Source organism: Myotis lucifugus, unplaced genomic scaffold, assembly GCF_000147115.1.
Source record: "Myotis lucifugus unplaced genomic scaffold, Myoluc2.0 scaffold_3704, whole genome shotgun sequence".
NCBI lineage: Eukaryota > Metazoa > Chordata > Mammalia > Chiroptera > Vespertilionidae > Myotis > Myotis lucifugus.
In genome coordinates, this window is record NW_005874752.1 from 1 (window position 1) to 13,981 (window position 13,981).

General features: G+C 54.3%; 1 protein-coding gene across 1 annotated transcript; it reads right to left on the reverse strand.

Moving 5' to 3' along the window:
- Positions 1-5: 5 nt before the first annotated feature.
- On the reverse strand, positions 6-13,628 carry GYS1 (glycogen synthase 1; the record flags this gene model as incomplete). The annotated part of the gene is made up of 11 exons (XM_006108820.3): positions 13,301-13,628; positions 11,651-11,832; positions 8,243-8,434; positions 7,186-7,371; positions 6,015-6,159; positions 4,580-4,697; positions 4,189-4,309; positions 3,353-3,459; positions 2,111-2,170; positions 1,942-2,020; positions 6-95 (listed from the first exon to the last, which is right to left on the reverse strand). Coding segments are annotated over exons 1-11 (1,398 nt in total), but the record flags the coding sequence as incomplete, so codon positions are not given.
- Between the last annotated feature and the right edge of the window lie 353 nt (positions 13,629-13,981).

Genomic DNA, 13,981 nt, shown 5'->3' on the forward strand with positions numbered 1-13,981 from the left:
CTATTGAAGAGGCCAATTCGGCGAATGGTGGTCAGGATAGGGTCTGAGGAGTCGTCCAGCATATTGTGGGTGCACACAGGGGGGAAAGACTGCCGCTGCAGGGGCCACAAGTGGGGTGGGGGTCAGGGAAGGGACATGCTGAACTTGGGAATCCAAAGAGACTACAACTCCCACCAGGCTGTGGGGCCACCAGCCCAAGAGATGACCAGGAGTTAGAGACTTCCTACTTGGCTCTATCGGTCAAGGTTCTTTTTTCCTTTTAGCCATCATAAGCTAAAAATAAACTACAATTCCCAGCTGTCTTTGAGGCAGAGCCAGCGTTAACCAGCCCCAGGGACGACAGGGAGTTGTAGCTATCTTGTTCTGTAGTCTTGGCTTTATCATCAAAAAAATTCAAAGAAACGAATGTCCCCCAGTGGACTTTGGGAGGGGGACAGAGGCTGTGTCAAGCTCCAGGGGCTGCTGGAAGTTGCAATTTTCTTATGAAAATCCTAGATTTCTTTCTCTCCAAGTCCCTTTACTCTCTATCCTGTAATTCCCTCCACTTCCACCCCCACAGAGGTCCAAAGAAACCACAATTCCCAAGAGGGGTACCCCCCTGATTTCTTTCTTCAGTTCCCCAATGGAGGATAGATAGAGCCAGGGCGACAGAAGTCCCGGGGGTGGGGGGTGGGGGGTGGGGGTGCTGCTGGGATATTCAGGTTTTTTTTGCTAATATTCCATCATTTCTCTCATTAAGTGTTCTACACGCCTTCAGTCTACTGACACCAGCAAACCAAGAAACTACAACTCCCAGCAGCCCCGAGGAAGAAACATGCTCACTGCCTTAGGGACTGTTGGGAATTAGTTTGACCAAAAACAATTCTTCCCTTGTTTGTGCTGCTTGACTGTTGAGGTTTCCCTTCCCCAGGAAATGATCCACCAACCCTGACCACAAGTACCAGAGACCCTTGACTCCAGAGAGTGAAAGAACTCTCACTCCCAGAAGCCTCTGGGGCAAGGGAAGCAGAAAGACCCACGGGCTGCTGGGAATGGTAGTTTCCATTTGGTGTCTGACAGTTTTCTGAAACGGCAACTGCTGCATTTTCAATATTCAGAGAATTATAGGTGTTTTAGCTGACCTCCTGACTATCCCTAGAGAGGCCCAACAAAACTACCGATCCTAGCAGCCTCTGGGGACGGAGGTGGAGTTGCGGTTCTCCTTTTGTAGCTCTCTCTCTTTTTTAAAAAATATATTTTATTGATTTTTTACAGAGAGGAAGGGAGAGGGATAGAGAGTTAGAAACATCGACGAGAGAGAAACATCGACGAGAGAGAAACATCGATCAGCTGCCTCCCGCACACTCCCTCCTGGGGATGTGCCCGCAACCAAGGTACATGCCCTTGACCAGAATCGAACCTGGGACCCTTGAGTCCACAGGCTGACACTCTATCCACTGAGCCAAACAGGCTAGGGCTGGTAGCTCTCTTTTTTATATATATTATATTGATTTTTTATAGAGAGGAAGGGAGAAGGATAGAGCGTTAGAAACATTGATCAGCTGCCTCCTGCACACCCCCCACTGGGGATGCACCCACAACCAAGGTACATGCCCTTGACCGGAATCGAACCTGGGACCCTTCAGTCCGCAGGCCGACGCTCTATCCACTGAGCCAAACCGGTCAGGGCTGTAGCTCTCTTGACTTATGTTCCCCTTCACCTAATGTCCACTGACCGTGGGGATGCAAAGAAACTACAACTCCCAACAGCCCCATGAGGCAGAAGACGTCATGGGAAAGCGGGCTGCCTGAAGGGCTTCTGGGAATTGAAGTCCCACCAGTCAGCTCACACCCTTTTCTGAACCTCAGAACTGCCAGCAATCTCTGGGGTCAGAACTAACTTGGTCAGCTGCCTCTGGGGCTGCAAGGGACTGCCATTCCTCTGCTCAGGGGTCCGAGTACCTGCGTGGCAAAGATGGCTCTCTTCATCATCGTGAAGTCCTCCTTGTCCAGCATCTTGTTCATGTCTGGGAGGCTCCCCCTGCAGGGTGGACAGGGGAATGCATCTGAGGAGGGGTGAAGAGAGGGGTTAGGACCCAGGGCCACCCAGGGCTGAGGGAGGGGCACTCACACCAGCAAGGATTCATAAAGCTTCCTTCCGAATTTCTCCTTCACCGTGTTGGCCGTATCCCTGGAAAGAGCAGAACAAGATCACGTGTACACCAGCCATTTGCTGTGAGGTTTCTGGGGGGCAGCCACGAAACGGAGGTCTGAGCAGAGAAGCCCCCGGGGACTCCGGGCTGGAGGATGGGGACCCAGGGAACGGGTCCCGGAAGGCTCGGATGCCTTGGGCCTCGCATCAGCTGTGTGTCCGGGGACAGGTGGCCTTCCCTCTCTGACTTCAGGGACTCGTCAGGAAGAGGGAGGTAAAAATAGAACGAACCTTAGAGGTGTGCGGGGAGAACTTGATGAGGTCATGACTAAAAGTACACAGTGCCCAGCACACAGCGCGCCTTCCAGAAATGTCAGCTATTCTTAGAGCCTGTCCTGGTCCTGGTGGTAGCCATGCTGAGCCCCGTTTTATAAAAAAGGAAGATTATGTTGAGAGGATAAAATTTACGTACACAAATAAGGCTAGCAAATAGTGCCGCCCTACAGCCCCATGGGCATCCCTCTGTTCATAATCTTCCCCTCGCCCTGGCCTCATTTTCTAGGCTCTTGGCCTAGGGCACTCGGCGCCAGCCCCACGGGTCTCCTCACTGCGTCTCATACAGACCCCAGGGCCTTTGCACGTGCTGTTCCCCAGATACGCACAGGGCTTCCTCCCTCATTTCCTCTACTGGTCTCTACCCAATGGCACTTTCGCAGCGTGGCCTGTCCTGACAACCCTGTCTCATTATTCCTGTGCTGCTTCTCACCCCCTCTCCCAAGAGCGCTTTCTATAGAATTTTCTAGAAAGAGAGCTCAATGAGGGCAGGGATTTTTATCTCTTTTGCTCCCAGCTGTGTTCCCAGGGCCTGGAACAGTGCTTGGCACACAACAGGTGCTCACTGCACATGGGATTGCTAACGAATGGGCTTCACAAATGGGGAAACGGAGGCTCAGAGAGGGGTGGTGGTTTGCCTAAAGCCAGAAAGCCAGCAAGTGGCATGAGTTAGACCTCAGTGGTTTGATATCAGAGCCCTGGCCGTGTTGCCACACTTGGACCGCCCGAGACTTCTTACTGCTCCCCGGAGGAGGCATCTTAAGCAAGCGACTTCACTAGGAAAGTCGGTGGGGCAGGTTCGACCATGTGACACAGGACAAAAGCGAGACTCCGGGAGGAACACTGGGCCTGAAGCACACAACTGGGGTCCCGGCCGGGGCTGCTGACCAAAGCTGCTTGCGCACCGCCTGGCCCTTGAGGGTTTCCACGTTGAAGTTGTTGGTCCGCGCGGGCATGATGAAGAAGGCGACCACGGTCTGCTCACTGTTGTTGACCTGCAGGACAGGAAAGGGGGGAGGAGGCTGAGGCCACTCACCTTCTTCCACCCACTGAGACGGCTGGGACCCTGCCACGCCCCTTCCTGTCAAGGAGAAGTATAGGACAGCCCGGCCAGCGTGGCTCAGTGGTTGAGCACTGACCTCTGAACCAGGAGGTCACGGTTCGATTCCCAGGCAGGGCACATGCCCAGGTTGCGGGCTCGATTCCCCAGTAGGAGGCAGCCGATCAATGATTCTCTCTCATCATTGATGCTTCTCTCTCTCCCTCTCCTTTCCTCTCTGAAATAAATTTAAAATATATATATATATAGTTTTAAAATATATTTTTATTGATTTTTTACAGAGAGGAAAAGAGAGGGATAGAGAGTTAGAAACATCAATGAGAGAGAAACATTGATCAGCTGCCTCCTGCACACCCCCCCACTGGGGATGTGCCCACAACCAAGGTACATGCCCTCGACTGGACCAAACCTGGGACCCTTCAGTCCCCAGGCTGATGCTCCATCCACTGAGCCAAACCAGTTAGGGTGAAAAATATATATATTTTTAAAAAATAAGAAAAGAAGTATAGGATGAGTTATCATGCCCCCTGCGACTCCATCTTCTTTCTGGGTTTCTCTACTTCCCACAGCGGATTCCCCACCCCCACCGGCCTGGGTCTCTGTTCTTGCCCGTATGTACGGATTTGCTGGTCCTCCCTCTGCCCCCTCGCAGCCCAGGACTTACTCTGAGCAGATAGTTGAGCCGGGCCAAGGCCTCCAGGAAGATGTCGGCCCCCTTGTTGGAGAACTCGTAGCGGCCGGCGATGAAGAAGTACAAGGTCTTGTCCAAGTTGAAGTCCAGGTGCCTAAAGAAGCCATGAGGCAGGGTGAAGCCGAGACCCCCCCTCCCCCCTAGTCCTGGCCTCGAGGCTGCCAACCCCAGAAGCTGCAGGGGCAAAGGTCATCATAGTCAGTGTGGAGGCATCGTGGAGACTCCTGAGATTTGGGGTTCTTTTCTCCTTGGATGGGGATCTAAGATCCTTCGACACCCAGCCATTGCTCTTGGCGCTCAGGAACTGGAGAGGCTGAGCTCCCGACCCCTCCTCTCTAGAGACCGAGGTATCTGGCCCACATACCCATAAAAATGGCCCCGCACAAACTCCTGGATCCGGGCCTTGCTCTGAGCGTGGAGGTTCTGGAACTCGTGCATGGCAGAGAACTTCTTCACGTTCAGTCCGTTGGGGGTCACAATATCTGGGAATGGGGGAGAAGGGCCCAGGTTTCATGTCTTCATTCAGATCGATGTGGCCGAATGAATCATCGAAGGAAAGACCCCTTTCCTTTTGTAACGTCTTTGTTTCAGCCGTTCCCCTGTGTGTTCCCTTGGTGACCCAGCTGCCCTGCCACTCAGCCGCCTTCTTGCCCAATAACTACAACTCCCATCAGCCTCTGCAAGTGGCGAACCAGGCAGGGAACTAATCATCTACATTGGGGTTTCTGGGAGTTGCGGTTGTTTCGTTGGCCCTATACTTCCCTGGGCTGGAAATGATTAGACATCTCCATCCTGCTTCTGCTCCCAGAATACACCCTCCTACCTTCAAGCCTCTTTGAGGGTCCCAACCACTTTCTATCCTCACAAAAATGAAAGCACATCGTTGAAAAACTACAACCCCCATCAGCTCCTGGGAAGAAATTCTAGGAACATAAGGAGCTGACCAGCCAAAGACCTTCTAGAAGCTGTAGTTCTCAACTTACATCCATTGAAAATTGATGATATAGTCTGGGAAAAATAAGTGGTTCTTTATCATATATATATATATATATATATATATATATATATATATATATATAATTGATTTCAGAGAGGAAGGAAGAGAAAGAGAGAGAGATAAAAACATCCATGATGAGAGAGAATCATGGATCGGCTGCCTCCTACAAGTCCCCCACTGGGGATCGAGCCCACGACCCAGGCATGTGCCCTTGACCAGAATCGAACCTGGGACCTTTCAGTTCACCCGCCGATGCTCTATCCAAACTGGCTAGGGCAATAAATGGTTCAAATACTGCTTTTCTCGAAAACAAAATCCAAAGAACTTCCCGTCCCCTTTCAGAAGAACAACACCTACGATAGCCAATAGAAGAATTTTACAATTTCTGAAATTAACGTCAAAGAAACGACACCTTCCATTAGCCTCTAGAGCAGCAGTTCTCAACCTTCCTAATGCCGCGACCCTTTAATACAGTTCCTCATGTTGTGGTGACCCCCAATTTCATTGTTACAAATTGAACATCATGAAAGCATAGTGATTCGTCACAAAAACAATATGTAATTATATATGTGTTTTCCGATGGTCTTAGGCGACCCCTGTGAAAGGGTCGGGACCCACAGGTTGAGAATCGCTGCTCTAGGGTGTACAGGTCACCTCATATCCAGATCACCAACCTAGGGCCTTCTGGGAGTTGTAGTTCTCTGCTCTTTACAGTAAAAAAAAAAAAAAAAATTTGGTGCGGGCCTTGGCATAGGGAACCAACTACCTCATTCATGTCTAGGGATCCCAGCCTATTACCTACCTGGTTTCCTCTTGAGAAGGTGCTGAGCCTCGATGGCGGTGATCTGGGACACGGTAGCGAAGACATGAGCGCAGTGGGCTGCTGCCCGCTCCATGCAGTAGCGGTGATAGATTTGCCTCTCGCCTGCTTCCTTGTCCACATTGAACTGGGCGGGAAGAAAGGGCGCTCAGGTTCGGAGAATTGGGTGGAAGCCTGGACGTTCAGACTCTGTTGACCTGGGGGAGACTGGAGGCTGGACGCCTGGGTCTTAGGGAGGAGGGCTCTGGGGATGTGGGACTCCTGGGTCCTGAAGCCCAATCCCTTAGGGCAGTGGTTCTCAACCTTCCTAATGCCGCGACCCTTTAATACAGTTCCTCATGTTGTGGTGACCCCCAACCATAAAATTATTTTCTTTCTTTTTTTTTTTTTTTAAATATATTTTATTGATTTTTTTACAGAGAGGAAGAGAGAGGGATAGAGAGTTAGAAACATCGATGAGAGAGAAACATCGATCAGCCGCCTCCTGCACATCTACTGGGGATGTGCCCGCAACCCAGGTACATGCCCTTGACCGAAATCAAACCTGGGACCTTTCAGTCTGCAGGCCAACGCTCTATCCACTGAGCCAAATCGTTTTCGGCCATAAAATTATTTTCATTGCTACTTCATAACTGTAATGTTGCTACTGTTATGAATCGTCATGTAAATATCTGATAGGCAGATGCATTTTCATTGTTACAAATTGAACATATTAAAGCATAGTGATTGCCGGAAACAGGTTTGGCTCAGTGGATAGAGCGTCAGCCTGCGGACTGAAAGGTCCCAGGTTCGATTCCGGTCAAGGGCATGTACCTGGGCTGCGGGCACATCCCCAGTAGGAGATGTGCAGGAGGCGGCGGATCGGATGTTTCTCTCTCATCGATGTTTCTAACTCTCTCTATCTCTCTCCTTTCCTCTCTGTAAAAAATCAATAAAATATATTTTTTTAAAAAGCATAGTGATTAATCACAAAAACAATATGTCATTATATATGTGTTTTCCGATGGTCTTAGGCGACCCCTGTGAAAGGGTCGTTTGACCCCCAAAGGGGTCGCGACCCACAGGTTGAGAACCGCTGCCCTAGGGCTCTGCAGACAGCTCTGGGCTGTCCTGAAGTACTGGCTGCCCCCCCATGGCCACACCCCCAGCTCACGTTCTCTAGGTTGTTGTAGAAGTCCACGGCACCGGCACACAGGTATCGCCCCAGCAGCGTGGCGTGGGTGGTGAAGATGGTGGCCACAGGCAGCCGCCGGGCCCGGCACAGGCAGAGCCCGACCCCCGCCAGCCATTCGTGGAAGTGTGCCACCACGTGTGGCTTCTCCTCGCTCTGGGCCAGGAACTGTGGGGCAACAGGAACAGGGCCGCTGTGTCTCCACGGGTTGTGAAGACAATCCATCAGCAATCCCCAAGGTGGAGGAGGCAGCAGCGGGAAAGTAAATCTATCGCAACCTCTGCACCGAGCGAATGGCGGCCCACTGCAACCCCCAGAAGACGAGAAACCATACATTTTTGAGGCAGCCGGGCCAGCTGAGGCTGATGGGAGCTGGGGTTATTTTGGCCAACCTTCTAAGTCTCAGCAAGGCTGAATCGGAAAGACTGAAGTTTTCGTGTCCCCAAGTTTCTGGACACAATTCCTAGAGACCCTCGTTCTCAATCACGAATAGACCTGCCTTCAATAGCGGCGAAAGGACTACAACTCCCAGAATGCCCGAGAAGCAGCCAGTTCATAAATTGTTTTCCCCCAGGGCATGGGAAATGAAGTTTCTTGAGCCTTTTAAGACCTAAAAGGGGATCAGAACCAAGTTTCCTGGTTCAGACATAGGCTGGCGTGTCCCAAACATCCAGGGCTCCACCTGAAAGTCCAACCACTGTCAGACTGGAGAACTACAACTCCCAGAATTCCCCGGGCGAGCTCTCCAGCCAGGCCGACCTCTCCAAGAACTAATGGCTCAGAATTCCCTAACGGGGGAGGTTAGAGTGAATAAGGCTGAGGTTGGGCGTTTGGGTCTCTGAGGGAAAAGAGTCTGAGTCCTTGGGCATCCATGTTTCCAAAGATAAGAGCTAATCCTTTGGTTAGAGGACCCACAACTCCTAGAATGCCCAGTTCCCCTCTGTCCCCACCCAGACCCTTCTGTCCAGGGGCTGATGGTCACTGTAGTTGGAGACCTGGGGCCAAAAGGAGTGACATGGGGACCAGCGATGGGACCTACCTCACCCAGGAACCAGGTGGTGAGGAAGCCAAAAAGGACGGCGTCGTTGGCCTCGCGGTCGTACCAGGGCACCCCGATGTTGCAGGTGTCCCAGAGCTCCCCCTTCCAGCGCTCCAGGGCCCAGGCTGACGCTCCCACATCCAAGAGCACCACCAGGGGGCCCCCTTCGATCAGCCAGCGCCCAAAATACACCTGGGGAGACCCACAGGGAGGCTTAGGGCTGTGACCACAGTCTCCGGGCACAGCATCCCTGCTTCTTCCACTAGCAGAGATGTCTGGGCTTCCTGCCTCGGTTCCCCCACCCGGTTTCTGCATCTGCTGCTAACTTCTCATCCGCTGCCTTATTTCTCTATTTGCTTTGTTATTCCCACCACAATCTTTTTTTAAAAAAAAATGTTTTAAATTGATTTCAGAGAGGAAGGGAGAGGGGAAGAGAGACAGAAACATCAATGATGAGAGGGAATCATTGATAGGCTGCCCCCTCACGCCCCACACTGGGGATCAAGCCCCAACCAGGAATCAAACCGTGGTTCACAGGCGATGCTCAACCACTGAGCCACGCCAGCCGGGCAATCTGATTTTAGAGAGGGAGGAGGGGCGAGAGAGAGCGCAAAACATCGAGGTGAGAGAGTTACATTGATAGGTTGCCTCCCCTACGTGTACTGAGCGGGTTGAACCCACAACCTAGCCACGTGCCCTGACCTGGAATCAAACTTTCAGTACGGGGACGATGCTCCAACCAACTGAGCCAAACCAGCCAGGGCCCACCACAGTCTTTTCTTTTTAAAAATATTTTTATTGATTTCAGAGAGGAAGGGAGAGGGAGAGGGAGAGAGAAACATCAATGATGAGAGAATCATTGATCACCCTCCTCCTGCATGCCCCACACTGGGAATCGAGCCGGCAACCCGGGCATGTTCCCCAACCAGGAATCGAACCGTGACCTCTGGGTTCATAGGTTGACACTCAAACACTGAGCCACGCCGGCCGGGTGCCACCACAATCTTGTCCATGTCTGTTGCCACGCTTTTCCAGTCCCTTGCTTCGATTCTGTAACTGCTGCTCTCGCCCACCTGCTGCCTCTCCTCTCCTTCTAACCACACTTTCGCAGTCCTGTCCCTGTGCCCCCCCTGCTAACCATTACTCGGACCTTCAGCCTTGCTTGTCTGCTGCCACATCTCTCTCCTTGACCACCAAGATGCTTTCTGCCAGGATCTTTCCTTCCTGCTGCTTACTCCTCCCCCAGGATGCTGCTTTTGCTGTTCTCGCTGCCACATTTCTTCCACCTGCTGCCTTGTTTCTGACTCTTCCACCACATGTGTCACCTGTCGCCTCTTTCCTCTGCCCTTAGGCTCCTGCTGTACTTTGCAGCCACATTTCTGCCACCGTCAGCTCTTTCCCCGTCGCAGAGCTGCGTTTTTCTACCCACTGCCACGTTTCTAAGCCTCGCTGCCTCATTTCTGCCCCCGCCACATTCTCCTGGTCTGGTTCTTTTCCTCCCGAGACCATGGCCTGGGTCCTGGGCCTGCTGCCGCAGCGCCATCCAGCTGACGGGCGGCCACCCGCCTCCCCAGCCTGGTTCTTCCCAGCCCCGGGAGCCTGACCCCACGCCCCTCCCCCTCCCAGCTGTTGTCTGCCCTTTTGCCGGGGGGCCTATTCTTAGGCCCCCAGCACGTGGGGAGCAGCTGCCATAGGGGGAGGGCTGGGTTGCTCTAGGGTTCCTTCGGGACACCTCTGGGCTGAATGGGCTCCAGACCCCACCCCAAAGCAGAAGCTGTGAATGAATGAAGAAACCACTGTACCTCTCCCTCCCGATCTGTCCGTCCTTCAGCCCTCTGCCTCCCAGCCCTCTCCTGGGGCGGCGGCCACCTCTCTATGCTCACCCTCCAGCCCTCACCTGGAGCCCTGGGACTCTCCCCTCCTCTCTCTTTTTTTAAAAATAATATTTTTTTTACTGCCCTAGCTCAGCTGTCGGCAAACTGGCCCCTTGAGTGTGGCTCTTCCACAAAATACCACGTGCGGGCGTGCACGTGCAGTGCGATTGAAATTTCGTGGCCCATGCCACGGGCCAAAGAGCCGCATGTGGCTCGAGAGCCGTGGTTTGCCAACCACTGCCCTAGCTGGTTTGGCTCAGTGGATAAAGCGTCGGCCTGTGGACTGAAGAGTCCTAGGTTCGATTCCAGTCAAGGGCACATGCCTGGGTTTCGGGCTCGATCCCCAGTAGGAGGCGTGCAGGTGGCAGCCGATCCATGATTCTCTATCATCATTGATGTTTCAATCTCTCTCTCCCTCTCTGAAATCAATAAAAAGTATATATATATATTAATATTTTTATTGATTTCAGAGAGGAATGGAGAAGGGAGAGAGAGATAGAAACATCAATGATGAGAGAGAACCAATGATTGATTGCCTCCTGCACGCCCCACACTGGGAATCAAGCCCGCAACCCTTTATGTGCCCTGACCGGGAACTGAACTGTGACCTCCTGGTTCATAGGTCGACGCTCAACCAGTGAGCAGCCACCCCACCCGGGCTCCCTTTTTTTCTTTAATCCCGGGTTCTGTCACCAAAATTCCATCCCCTGGGTCTCCCTCCCAGCCTTTCCACCTTTCATCAGTATTCCATTTTCCTTTTTCTTTTGGGGCCTTTTTTTTTGAAACATTGGGTTGCCTTTTTTCTGTATTTAGATTCTGTCTCTTTCTTTAATTGCTTTAATCCCGGGGGGAGGGGGGGGGGGGGGGGAGGCACCATCACCTTTTGGGTCACTCACTGTCTCTCCATCCATCTCTCTCCCTTGTCTGCAAGCCCGGCTGTTTATAGAAATAATGATGATGGTGATAATAATAACCACAACTATAATAGCTCACCCACAGCGCTAAGTTCATGCCAAGAACAGAGCAGAAGAATGTATCCACTATTTCATCCGCCCACAGCCCCATCGGGTAGATGCTGTTGGCCAAGGTCACATGGACAGGAAGTGGAGAAGCCAAAGGTGAACGCCAGGCTGTGGAACACCTCCTCCGGCCACCTCCCTCCTCCAAGCCCGCCTCCCCCGGGTTCTGGCCGCCTGTCCTTCCCTGCGTCCAGCTCTTTTCCTCTCTCTGGGTCTGAGGATCGTGGCCTCTTGGAACCGTCCTTCAGTCTGTCTTGTACCTACCGTCTGTCTGCCTCTTTACCAACGTCTCAGAGCTTGGGGTGCATCCACCCACTTCATGGGGTCCTGCATCTGTCTGAGTGTCAATCATACCACCTCTGTGTATGCCTGCGGGAGTACCAGGTCATCCGTGTTCTGTCCATGCCTCCCTCTCTGCCTGGGGCTGTATACTCCCCCCCCACCCCCTTTCTCCACCTGCTCCCACCCTGACTGCGGGCACCCACCTACCTGCCCTGGGCGGAGCCCTTGCCCACCTTGCAGCCCTTGCTGTTCATGGAGTCCAGCGTCCTCTTCAGAGCCGGGGTCGGCGGCTCCAGCAGCTCCACCTGGGTCCTCACGCCCTGCTCCGTGTACGGTCCCACCAGGTAGTAGTTGTCGCCCCACTCATCTCCTGTCACCTTCGCCTTCGTCTGCAGCACCGTGTAGATGCCGCCCACTGTGGGCCCAAACCCAGGAGGACAGGCCCAGCTGAGGTCCACAGGCCTGAGCCCTGGGCCAGGGTGGGTGGGAGGGGGGTCACGGGAGGCGCTGGGGCCCCCGACTTCTGGCTTAGAGGGATCAGGGGACCGGGAACCCATCCATCAGAGCCAGAGGGAGGAGGATGTGGGAGCTGGAGGACAAGTCCTCCAGGGCCGAAGGGAGAAGGCGGCTGGGGTTGGAGCTCTGAGGGAGGAGGGGGCTCGGGCTAGGCTTCTGAGTCTGAGCGGAGGGGCTGGGGGCCTGAGCTCCTGGGTCTGAAGGAATTAGGGGCTGTGGCCCCAAGGATGACAGAAGCTGAGAGGATTAGCAGGACCCAGTTCCCCAGGTCTCAGCTCACAGGAGCTGGGTGTAAATTCTCCCCCAGGCTCTAGGCACGGCAGGGCCCTACTCAGCTTCCCATAATTGCCTAAGGAAAGTTGGAATTGTCATTCCTTGCCCCCAGGGGCCCTGCTGACCTATCCCCCAGTCTCCTCTCGCCAACGGGCAGATGGGACCCTGCCCCTCCCGGGACTCCACTCCAGACCCGGGAGCCTGGGCCCCCAGCCTCCTCACCTCCTGACACATGGCTCTGTGTTCACAGGCCCCTCCCATGGGGGAAGACCCAGTCCCTTTCCCTCCCAAGATTCAGCTAAGCAAAAAAAAACCCCACCGCCCTCTCTTCGGAGGAGCAAGACTGCCCAGCTCTTGGGCTTCCTGCCCCACCTGGCTCTCCACAGCCGGAATCTCAGGCCCTTTGAAGCCCCGGACACAGAAATCTAGGGCCCCAGCCACTCCCATCCCAGGGCCCAGCCCCTGACCAACTTAGGACTTCCCAGCCTTCCCTCATTCCAGTCTCCAACTCTCTGTGGCCACTGGCTCCTCTACTTCCAGGAACCCATAGTTCAGGCCTTCGGCTCATTCAGAGCCTAGGCATTAAGGTGCCCAACCCCCTCCCACCCTAGGATTAAGAATTAGGGCCTCCGGTCCTTTCCCAGTCTTACTCCCGAGTGACCAGTCCACCCATTCTCCCAGCACGACTTATGCATTCTATTTCCCAGCCAGCTCTCTCCCAAATCCAGGTCTGAAACTCAGCCATTTCTAAGAATTTCCAATCCCCCATCGCCTTCCCTGTTCAGGACCCCGGGTCTCTCAGAAACCTCCCTCTGGGGCCTAGGAATCTCTCAGGTTAACCCCTCTCCCCTCGGACCCAGGACCGGACTCCCAGCCTCCTTTTATCTTCGCAGTCAGGAGACCCATCTCCATCCCTCCAGGGCTCCGGAGACAGATCCCAGACCCTCCCCAAGGACACATGAGTCACAGGCTCCTTGCCCAGAACCCAAAAGTCATGGATGGTGTGGAGTCCCGGCCCCCTATCCCTCAAGAGTCCCCGGCCCCCCATCCCCGACTGCTCTTCTCGCCCGGGCCCCGCCGCCTGGCGCGCTCACCTTTGTTGGCCACCTCCCAGGCCACTTCGAAGAGCACCGTGTTCTCCAGGTCGAATTCATCCTCCCAATCTTCCAGTCCCGGCAGCGAGGACACGGACAAAGTGCGGCTGAGAGGCATGGCGGACGCGGGCAGGGAGTTCTAGGGGCCACAGGTGGAGGATCCGGGGGTGTCTGTGGAATGCACCCGACAGGACGTGGAGCCAGGTAGCTGGTGCCCGAAGGGAAGCTTGCAACGCCCTCGGCTTCCTATTGCACGACCGCACCCCCGGACCTGAGCAGGAGGCGGCCGCAGCAGCACTGAGCCCCGCGGGGCCCCCTGCAGTGAGACCTTGCGGCCGCCAGGAGGCGGCGCCCGCCCCCCCGGCCAGCGCCATTGGTCAGCGCCCGGGGGCGGGGTTCCCACGTCTCTCATTGGCGGACAGCACGGGGCTCGCTCCGCCCCTTGGCTGTGGCTGCGCGAGATGATTGGTCGTGAGCGCTGTCAATCCGGGGCTTGAGGCCTAGATTGCCGGGGGGAGGAAAGTGGGTGGAATCAGGAGGAAAGGGAGCGTGGGGGACGTGTGGTTGCTCACAGAAGTGGCAAGAATTTTGCAATCGGCCTCGGCAAGGAGGCTTGGGTAAAAGGAGGAGGGGCCAGGAGGAGCTGGGAACTGGCCCAGGAGTTTCGGCCTAAAAAAGTGG